This window comes from Plectropomus leopardus, chromosome 19, assembly GCF_008729295.1.
Source record: "Plectropomus leopardus isolate mb chromosome 19, YSFRI_Pleo_2.0, whole genome shotgun sequence".
NCBI lineage: Eukaryota > Metazoa > Chordata > Actinopteri > Perciformes > Serranidae > Plectropomus > Plectropomus leopardus.
In genome coordinates, this window is record NC_056481.1 from 3,459,714 (window position 1) to 3,470,990 (window position 11,277).

The window sequence follows — 11,277 nt, forward strand, 5'->3', positions numbered from 1 at the left end:
GGGAGGGTCAGTCTTTAAACATCCAGTTTTTAACATCCGCTGTCGGGAAAACGTTGAGCTAAAATCTCCTCATTTTAGCTGATGTGTGTGTCTCTTGTCATCCGCTCCGCTCCGCCGCTCCAGAGATGCTGGACCGATTCCTCCTCTCTCCCCCAACACTGACAGCCCGCTGGCGACACGACGTCCCCCACCGGTGCACTGTGGGAAATGTAGTTTAGTTAGATCTCCTCTCCATAGAGCCACATAGGGGAATTTCAGCCTTTTAACCCTTTGAAACCTGGGTTTGTTTACGTGACTTCTTTCAAAACATTGGGAAAAAGACAATGATCAACATAAAAAGATATATGTAGCCTACATGTATACGTGTATGCCGATATGTATATTATCTTGTACAACTGTAGCCTATATTTTGAAAACTCAATAAAGAGAGTTAAAAAAAAAAAAGTTAAAAATAAAATACATTTTAAAAAAACAGATAAAAAGACTTGGAAAAGGTGCATAAAAATGTAATAATTCATTAACTACATTTTAAATATGTATTTATAATTATTATAAATCTACTTTTTCGTAGCCTATTTCTTTTTTCCCCTGACATTTTCAAAAATAATTTAATCATCATTATAGTCATTGTCATGATCATCGTTAATAAATCTTTTTTTTTTTTTTTTGCAATTTGTGAAACATTTCCTACCTGAAAATTAACAATAAATGAATAAATAAATAAACAAAGTACAAAAATAACTTTCTTTTAAAGAAAAAAAAGAAAAAGAATAAAGCAAACAAGAAATGACTTGAAAAGTGAAAATACATTTTTAAAAAAGAAAGAAAAAACACAAGAAAATTACTTTAAAAAAGTGCAGAAATTTAAAAAAATAATAATTTTTGTAACATAATTTTAAATATATTTTTGATGATTTTCAAATAATTCCTCACCCTTTTCAAAACTATTTCATAATAATAATAATAATAATAGTAATTTTCAGGTCTTTTTCTACATCACCTTATACTAATTTCTTGCAACATGCAGGACATTTCTTGTCAAGTTAGTCTGTGCCTGTTTTCCAATGTTTCTGATGGAAATAAAACCAATTTGCTTTGGCTTCAAAAGGTTAATGCCCCTGCTGTAAAGTGTAAACTACAGCTCTACTGGATGTGATATTTGGTGCAGTTAAACAGTTTGTGCAGGTAAACAGCGCCACCTTGTGGCTGTTAACTCTCAGTAACGTTAAATCTGTAAAATAAAGTGATGACAAAACTGACTTCACACCAGTGATGCTCCATAATGATTATTTCAGCAAAAACCGATCATTTCTTTTTGTTTGTTTTTCATTACCTGAGGGTATGGAAAGCTGAGGTGTGGTGAGTACAGATCAATTGAATGCACAGTTTAACAAACCAACATATTTAATATGCTTAATGTCAGTTTTTAGAGTAGATCTTGGAGTAACTATCACAGTCAAGTAAATCAAGTGGCCTAAAAAGTACATTTGCCTGAAATACATAATAAAGTACAACTTTATGTAGCATAAAATGAAAACTATCAAAGAATACTATTGTTTTTGGTTTTTTTTATTAGAAGTCTTTAAGATTTTGCAGCATATCTGTGTGAAATCTTCATGCAATCTGGGCTGTCCGGACAATCAGTGTTGTCCAAAAATACAGTTATAAAGCACAGATAATAGTTAAAGTCCAACACCGCAAACACTATTTGTTTATAGCTTTAGGCTTCAGGATAAATCTGGTATAAATCTGCATTTTCTTGCCCATGTCGCTTTGGTCACCCATCATTGTAATAATTACTCAAGTCTTATTTGTTAACAGCACCATGTAGCACACCATCTACAATTTGTTGTCACTTTAATAGCCACAAACAACTGAAATTATATAAATTAATAAAGTAAATGTATGTGAAATGTTGCATATAAAAATAAAGTTAAAAACACAAGTGAGCCAACACGAATAAAGAGTTTTTTTTTCAGTTAACAGTCCACTCATATGACTGTGGCGGTACATAAAAACAGATTTAAACATTTGTCAGAAGTGGGTGCTCAGTGTGCAACAAAGTTGTTTTAAAAGATTTGTGAGATTTTGAATGTCTCTAAGAAATACTGTCGCCAGCAAGAATATAAATACTGCAGTAATATGAAGGGGGAAAAACAGGCTAGTTTAACAAATACTGCTGGCATAGTTCACAATGTACTGCCTTATTACAGTATCATATTGTGAGTTTTTCTTAATAAGAAATTGTATATATCTTAAATTACTGATATGAAGCTATTGCAAAGGTTTATTTTTTCAGTGAACATGTCTTCACCACAATTTCAGCTTGATGTTTCTCTTGAATGTATTTATGATCAGTTTCGGCAAAACTTTTCCCACAAGTGTGGCAATTACGTGATTTTTACTTGTGTACGTTTTTATGTGTTTTGACCATGAACTGAAAAGTATGAAAGAAAAAAAAACACGTACTGGATGATATCTTCAGGACTGCAGCTCTCGCAGGTCCTCCACTGAGACTGAGGCTGCTCCTCAAGAGTGAGCGTTTTTAAAGGAGAGGTGGAGGCTTCGGATCAATAACTTCATTGATACCCACACTTGCAGATAAATTGGAGTCACTTTGTCCACGTGAGTCTTCTGCATACAAGCCTTCTCATATTTTGCAGTCCTTTTCTTCTTTCTTCCCCACAGCTAAAACAACCGACCTGTTCAACAACCGGAAGCAGTTTTCCTGACAGAGAGAGAACCCGAAAGTTTGAAACACCTGTGAGTCAACGGGTTGGACCCGTGTTCGTACGCATGCGCATATGCGCTGGGGGGACGTAGCCCAATAATTATTTTATTTTAGAATTAATCAGGATTCACATGCTGTGGGGTGGGGGCAAACTCATCCATCAAATTAAGCCTTTGATTTGACAGAAAGTATGTTCTTTACTTTTTGTTTTGTATAAAATCAATGTTGCTGTAATTCCCAGACTGTGATAATAATATACTTTGCACCTTGTATTTTGTCATCTAAAAACATAGTGGCATAATGACAACAAAGGGCATTTAAAGGATTAAAATTCAGAAAATTGATGAACATTTGATAGGTATGATTGGGATTGAATAAATAAATGAAGGTAGAAAATAATATTAATGTATAATATTTTTTCAAAGCTTCATTCTGAAAAGCGCATTTGGTGCAGAGGACGATACGAGTGTGTGTATTATTAAAGTGGGCCCTGAGGTTTAAATAAGCATCGGAAAATGTCCAAATTCATAATTATAATACAACAATAAAAATAGGTCTAAATTGTAATTTTTTAAAATAAATTTCTTTATTAACAAATGTAAGTTTACATATGTTTCACAAACATTCATGCTTGTTTACACTGTGCTGGTCCTTACATATCGCTTTACATAAATGTCTCATCATAACGCAGTAAAAAAGAAAAGAGAGAGAGACAGACTTCATTACTCATACTTTTTTTTTCCATATTTTAACCCCCTCTTTCTCCCTCCGTACCTCAGAACAGGACAGTAGTAATCAGAAATAATTTAGAGTATAAAACAAATATTAATTAACGAGAAAGAATTAGATTTTTAAAATAACAATCACAACAATAACAATAATAATAAATAAAACAAAGCAAAAACACCATTTATGATGTCAGCATGGTAAGCTTTAAGGAGTTAAATGTGTTAGGAAGGGTTGCCATTTGTCAAAGCACCTCTCTGAGTTTGCTTTCAGGTCCTCTGATCAATAAAATGATCAATAAAAATGTAATATTTACATATCTGCCGTGTGTAGTTCCACTCTACTGCCACAGGAGGCGCCCGCGTGCCCACATTAAATACCGCGACTGTCACCAGAATAAGAGGCGCTGCCGGAGTTTACCTGGAGTTCACTTGTTGAATGACAACAGACGGAAGTTTATTCTTTATTTTACACTTTATTTCTCCGCTTGGGAACAACTTACCGCATCTCGGTGCGCAGAGTCGCAGCTTTTCTGACTCCCGATCGGCCGCCTCGCCCCGGAAAAAATGCGGGACCGGACGAAAGAATTGGGAAATGTGAGTGTTAAAGTTACCGTGCTAACGTTAGCATTAGCGCGCTAGCCTGCTAACACTGAAGTTAAGTCGAGTAACGGCCGCTAACAGAAGAAGAGTTTAGCCGTGACAACTCTAACGGACAAAGTACACACATTAAAGTGATTAAAAATATAATTAAGTGGCCGTCTGAGTGTCTGATAGTTAACTTTAGAGACATGTTATTCACAGCTTCCGTTTCAGCCCCGTCAGGCCGGACAGACAGGGACAGACAGAGACAGACGGGGACAGACGGGGACAGACAGGGACAGACGGGCTCATTAACAAGTGTGTTTTTGTGCCTTAAAATGGACATATCTGTGTCCTTTTATTTATATTTTTGTGTCCTGACTTGCAGAATGCAGAGACTTCAGACGAGGACGAGGAGAGCAGAGCTCTGATGATCAAACCTGGAGCCTCTTCAGCCAAAGAGGAGAAGGACAATGAAGCTTTCTTCAAAAAGGTTTGCATTAATGTCGATATTAACCCTTTGGGATAATCCGAGGAAACTTGAGGAGGAGATGAAGTTTATTTTTTAATTAAAAAAAAAAAAAAAAAAAATGCATGAGGGGGGAAGGTAGTCAGCAACTTGGCGTGAAATGTTCCGTAAATGACGATTTCTTTAATATATAAAAGAGAAAGGGGGGGGTATTAGAAAGTTATCAAATTAGCTATATATATATATATATATATATATATATATATATATATATATATAACAATTATTATTACTATGTAATAAAAGCTTCAGATAAATATGTTTTATTGTTTATACTTTTTTATTTTAAGTTAAGTTAGTACATTTTTTCAGGTTAATTCCTGTTTTTGTTCTTTTTATAGTAAAAACAATACCAAGTAATGATCGTGTCTGTGAATTAACCAAAGCAGGAACACTGTCGAACAATCATCTAGCATACACATTTAAAATGAACTAAGTGCTCAAATCTGTCCAATTTTATGACAAATATCATCAGCTAATTTGTCTTTTTTCCTTAAATTGTAGTTGAATCTGCAAAACTCTTATTTTTTAGGAGCAGAGGGTTTTGCTTGCATTGCTTCATGTTTCTGTTTGTTAAACTGTGGAAAAGGTAAAAACCAGCAGAGGATTTTGTCTGATACTTTGCCGCTTTCTACATTTTGTTTTGTAAACACCTCAGACTTTGCTAATCCCAGCGTCCTCGTGCTGGGCTGCAGCGTGCACGTGGAAGAGACATAAACTGGAAGAGGATGAAACTCCAGCAACACCTGTAGTATTTAATCAACTTTTTCATCCTTTATGAGGCTGATCCCCTCAAAAAGGCCACATGCCCAAACATGTTGGTTTTGCAGTTTTAAACACTGCGAGTGTCGAGCTCTCCTCGTCACGAGCTTCTATGAACAAGGGCCGACTGTTATTGACAAAAATACCAAAAACTCACTGTTTACACTTTCTCAAATGTTAATATTTGCTAGTTTTCTTAATCCTCTGTGATAGCAATTTGAATATATCGCCTCCATTGTTTTACTTTTTTCACAGTTCTTTAACATTTAACAGACTAAATTATTTATGATTAAAAAAAACATAATACTGTTATTTTTATGATTAATCACTTTAGATTTATGTTCTGTTTAATTATTTTAATCATCTTTTTATAAACTTGAATTGTTTAATTACCAAAAATAAGCAAAAATGCTTGCTGCAAGTTAACAGAGCCAAATGTGTCATCCTAAAACTGCTTATTTAGTCCCACCAGCAGTCCACTACTCAAAGATAATCAATGAACGTGATATAAAACAGAGAAAAACAGATCTTTTTTCGTCTTTTAAAACCTTAACCCAGAGCATGTTTGTCATTTTACGACGACGATAAACGAGTTAAATATTTAACAAACTTCCTGTTGATTTGTTTTCTGTTAAATATCAAATTGATTAAGCTACAAAAAATGCAACTGTTGACCACATTTCTGCTTTAAAAACCCAAAAACTCAATTTTTTTCCCCAAATTTAAGGTGCAAGAAATCCACGAGGGGCTGCAGAGCCTCAGGAGAATGGTGTCTAACCTGGAGAACAAGCAGAAGACTGTGCTGGGCGTGGCGCTGCCGGAGGAGGGTCAGTGTGTTCGCGTAGACTCTCAGTGGATCCAGATTTGAAAATGTTGATCATCGATTACAAAACAAGCCTACCGAGTGTTTGAAACTGGATAAACTAGTCGAAAACATCTTTTTCCATTCAGTAGTAACTATAAACGTCTGCAGCTGATTTGTAGATGCTAAATGAATCTAGATTTTTCTGTCTGATGTTGTTTTTATTGGATCAGGTATGAAGAAAGAGCTCCAGACTCTTCGAGAGGAGATTAAAACGCTGGCGACTAAAATCCAGAGACAGCTGAAGAGTGAGTACTGGACGAGAAAAAGTGAACACGAGGATTTATTTTAGTTTGGGCTCAGTTTATCAGTTATCTCTCTACAGGTATTGAACCGAAGAAGGGAGAGGAGGATGGAAAATATGTGCCCATAAACACTCGGATGCAGCGGACTCAGGTGCACCTTTAAATTTCGGCTTTTACAAGGACATAACTTTTATATTTCTGCAGCTGCATGAAGCTGTTTTATCCTGTTGTTGTTAAATAAACCATAGATATAGAAATGGAGAAATGGAGATACCTCGTTTTCGGCTGCTCTAAGCTCGCCATGATGCGTCTGCGCTGGCGCCAAATCGCGGAGGTCGAGAGCCATTAATAAACAAATCTATGTGTATTAAGAGATGCAGATTTAAGTACAAAATCGACTGAAACTCGATTTATATGAAATTAGTTTTGTCGATTATGAAGTGAAATCTGCATTTCTCCAAACACATTAGGGGTCGACTGATTATTAGTACTTAATGAGACCGAAAAACGATATTTGGAACTGATATGCATTTACAATTAATAAATTAATTACTTAATCGGCCCCGATAATCATCCGAGCTGATAATCTGTCGGCCCCTGATACACGTTTGTTTACAAATGTTGTTTACCTTTTTTTTTTTTTTTACCTCTCCATTAAAGCGCCCGCGCAGACGCACGTCAAACTGCGATATCTGCATTTCTATATCTAAACTATAAACAGCAGTAAAGTCAAACTGTTCCCCGGTCTGCAGCACGACGTGTTGTCGAAGGAGTTCGTGGAGCTGATGGGTCACTGCAACACCATCCAGGCTCAGTACCGAGACCGAAACGTGGAGAGGATACAGAGGCAACTGAAAATCAGTGAGTGCATAAAGATGCCGCTTTGATTTCGGTTTGTGGTCGTCTTGACTCATTTCCTCCTCCGCTGCTGTCGCTTGTCATTAACCGCATGCCTTTTTCTTTCATTTTCTGTTACTGTAATTCCCCTTATTTAACTTCTCGAAGCACTCTATCACGATTCGATATTTGGTTTATTTTAACTTCACCTTTTAAGACATATTTTATCTTATTAGTTATTTTACAACATTATCACGAATGATGTGTTTGTACAGCTGCTTCCACTGACGGCTGATCGCAGGAGCAGTTACAGTTGGTGACAAACACGTGAATATTCTCTTATATTTGCTTACGGCTACATTACAGTGAATCCGAAATCACCGGCTCTCGTCTGAGTCCTCGAGGAGATCAGTTATTAGAAAAATGGGGAATAGTTTATTTTCACTTTGAGACCAGTCTGAGTCATGAGTGAATATTTTGATCATTAGTTTCACTTCCTCCACAGTTTATACGACCAGCTCTGGTTGTCAACCACAGAATCATAATTTTAATAACCTAAATCTTTTCAGATGGAGCTCTCTGCAGAGAAAATGTTCGATTTTTTTCATGACAGGAAAAAGGTTGAGAAGCACAGTTATGAACTGTTCACTTAAATGTAATAAATGGTTTCTGACAGTGTTCTCAACCTTTTTTTTAATGCTCGTTTACTGCTTTGAAATGCTAGATTATAATTGCAGCTCTTCATTGTGATTTTTGTATATTTTTCACTTTAACTAAAAATAAAAAAGGATTTTTCTCTTCGATCTCAGCATCGAGCGAGTTTTTGTATTTGCATTTTGAGCGTTTTTCCTGCAAACAGTCGCTCTAATGTACTTTTTTTTTCAGCTGGGACCAACGTGACAGACCAAGAGCTGGACGCGATGCTCGAGAGCGGCCAGACGGACGTTTTCACCCAAAATGTGAGTGCACGTAAGATGTCGTTCACCGCAGACGTAAAAAACACGTTTACAGCTGCAGGTGTTTTTCTCGCGGTGACTTTAAGTGTCGTGTGTGAAATGATGACAGATCTGCTCTGCTGTCGTCTCTCTAATCGCTCAAACTGGACGACAGATTTGGTAAGCAAATTTAAAAACGTGCAGCCCCTCCTGCTGTTCTTAGTGTTTTTAGAAGCTCGTAGTTTGAAGAATCCTGATGTGCACTCGGTCAGTAAAAGTAGTGGAAAGTATCTAAGTGATTTTATTTTCTGCTACTTTATAGATGTACTCCACAAAATTTCAAAGTGAAATATTCAACTTTTTAATCCACTAAATGTGTGTAACAGCTGTTTTTACTAAACAGAATAAAATTGTATATAAAAACGTGACGTTAAAGGTCTTTGTTAAGGGTCTTTGTCCTGTTTAATGGTTTTTTTTCTTAATTTGGTGAATCATACGTGGAGAAAATCTAAATAAAATCTTACAAAAAAATTATATATAAAAAAGTTTTTGGTAAAGGTCAAGTGTCTTGAGATTTAGGGGAATTAGTGGCATCTTGTGGTGAGATTACAACCAGCAACTTCTCCCTGCAATAATTCCCTCAGTGTTTTAAGAGTTTTAGGTGTGTTTTTTAAATTATCAGCAAAGGTCTCTTCCTCTAAAAATAAATAAATAAATAAATAACCAGAGCCAGTACTTGCTAATGAGCGCTCACCTATTTTCTCTGATTCCCCAAATTTCTGAAAACAAATAAACCCGATAATTTAAACTCTCAACAAAAACACAGAATGAAGCAGTCAGGGTTCCTGCAGCGCACGGCAAGTTGGATTTAAGACTTTTTAAGTCTTAACAGTTTTAAAAAGTTTACAGTTTTTATTTAACGAACATATTATCAGAAAAATCTGGCATTTCTTGCTGATTTTCTTTGCAAATTTGTGTTTCTCAATCTGCATGTGAGATTCCACTGTTTTGGTTTCCGTCACGAGTTAAATAGAAGAAATTTATTCAATTATTTAACAAAAAAAATAAATGTTTCCAGTTATTTTGAGGTTTTACGAAACGTCAGAAAAAATCCATTTTCTTAAATCCTGTTCCCCATTTATGAGCATTTTTAAGACTTTTGAAAGTGAAACTGAGGATTTATTTCAAGATCGAGGATTTTAATGCTTTTTAAGACTTTTTAAGGATCAGCAGCGACCTTGGAGGCAGTTTCATGCTCTCCGACACTTTTTTTTTTAAAACTAAGCACCTGCTAATGTTGGCTCACCTGTTTTTTGTCGGTGATCCAGATTTTCAGGAGGTTTTTTATCGGGACCAGAATGATCCGCAGAGATCTCTTCTCTCTGAAAGAAACAGACCAGCTTATTTAAAGTGGTAAAAACAAGGAAAAGTCAGAGCAACAAAATATGAAAACATAATAAAAGATACAGATGTGCAATAAAAGAGTAAAGAGATAAGATATAATAAATGTAATAAAAATCACCATTAAAAAATAGCAAATATGCCGACAGCAGTTGCATTTAAAAAAAAAAAAAAAAAAAAGCAGCCTACTACAGTAGTTTGGTGTTTGGTTTGTCCGTTCAGGGCCACTGTAGAAACATGGCACACACAATAATTCTTATTTTCAGGTGATTATACACCAAAGAAAAAACACTTATTATTATTTTTTATTCAGTTTATGCCAATATATCCCCCTAAATCCCACACAGGGGACCTTTAAAGACTGAGCTCGGCCCCAGAATCAGCTGCTGGTCCCTCAGAGGGCCCCGAACCTTTAGTTGGGAAACTTAAAACTATTTTAAAATGCTTGTTTATCAGTAAAAGGGGGCGGTTTACTGCAAAATGAATACTTTTGATACTTAAAGTACATTTTGTGATGATACTTTTGCACTTTTTTACATCGACGTACGAATGAATTTCGGCACTTTTTGCAGCACTAATCACAGATGAAACCTCATGACTTGTTCGTAACGCAGCTGATACATTTCTGCACTGTGGCGTTCAGATCCTGATCGACGCTCAAGCTACAAAACAGGCTCTGAACGAGATCGAGTCCCGACACGACGAGATCATGAAGCTGGAGAGGAGCATCAGAGACCTGCACGACATGTTCCAGTACCTCGCCATGGAGGTGGAGGCCCAGGTAACGCGCGCTCACAGAGTCTGAGGTTTCGTTTTCTGGGGGGCTGGAGGGGTGTCTGATGGTGGTGTTGACGCCTCCTGCAGGGGGAGATGGTGAACCGGATCGAAAACAACATCAAACAGTCTTCTGACTACGTGGAGAAAGCGAAGGAGAACACAGAGAAAGCGGTCACGTATCAGCAAAGAGCGCGCAAGGTACGACGCCGTTTCACACGCCACACGAAATAGAAACTTTAACTTCCCTGATTAGTTTTGCTCGGATGCTAATTGATCCGTTTGTCTTTTCTCCGATGCAGAAAAAGATGTGGATAGCGTTATGTTTGGCGATCCTCATCTTCATCTTAGTCCTCTCACTGGTCATCACCTTCGGCACCTAACGGCGGGCGCAGTGAGTCGTTGCTGCAGACTGGACAGAAAAGAAGCACATAAAAAGATCAAAAAATATCCTTTCATGTAAATAATTCAGCCCACAGGATGTACGGGTGAATTCAGTTGTAATCCCTCTTTTATCTTCTCCTCATGTCACACTGTGGAAGCCTGTTTCTGCCGGCGGGGCGCGAAACAAAGACGCCGAGTCGTTTTAAAGAGAAACTTTTGGGGAATAATGATTTAGTGTCTCAAAAAAATGAGTTAGTTTGGCAAAATAATGAAAACTTTTTCAAAATGACATTGCATCTCAAAATAAGGACTAAATATGTAAAAATAATGAGTATCTTAAAATAATGTGAAACTTTATTTAAAAAAATGAGTGACTTACTTTTGCAACATAATGATAAACTTTCTCTAAATAAATAGCATCGCTAAATAACGGGAAACTAGAATATCAACATGTTGATATACTAAGTCATTTTGAAAGTTTATTTTTAGAAAGTTTACCATCATTTTGAG

General features: G+C 36.4%; 1 protein-coding gene across 1 annotated transcript; it reads left to right on the forward strand.

Moving 5' to 3' along the window:
* Positions 1 to 3,959: 3,959 nt before the first annotated feature.
* Positions 3,960 to 11,277, forward strand: stx4 (syntaxin 4). The gene is made up of 10 exons (XM_042508544.1): positions 3,960 to 4,053; positions 4,427 to 4,531; positions 6,057 to 6,156; positions 6,365 to 6,439; positions 6,517 to 6,587; positions 7,189 to 7,297; positions 8,159 to 8,232; positions 10,253 to 10,390; positions 10,474 to 10,584; positions 10,686 to 11,277. Exons 1-10 carry the CDS (start codon positions 4,024 to 4,026, stop codon positions 10,764 to 10,766), a joined length of 894 nt encoding a protein of 297 aa, XP_042364478.1. The 5' UTR covers positions 3,960 to 4,023; the 3' UTR covers positions 10,767 to 11,277.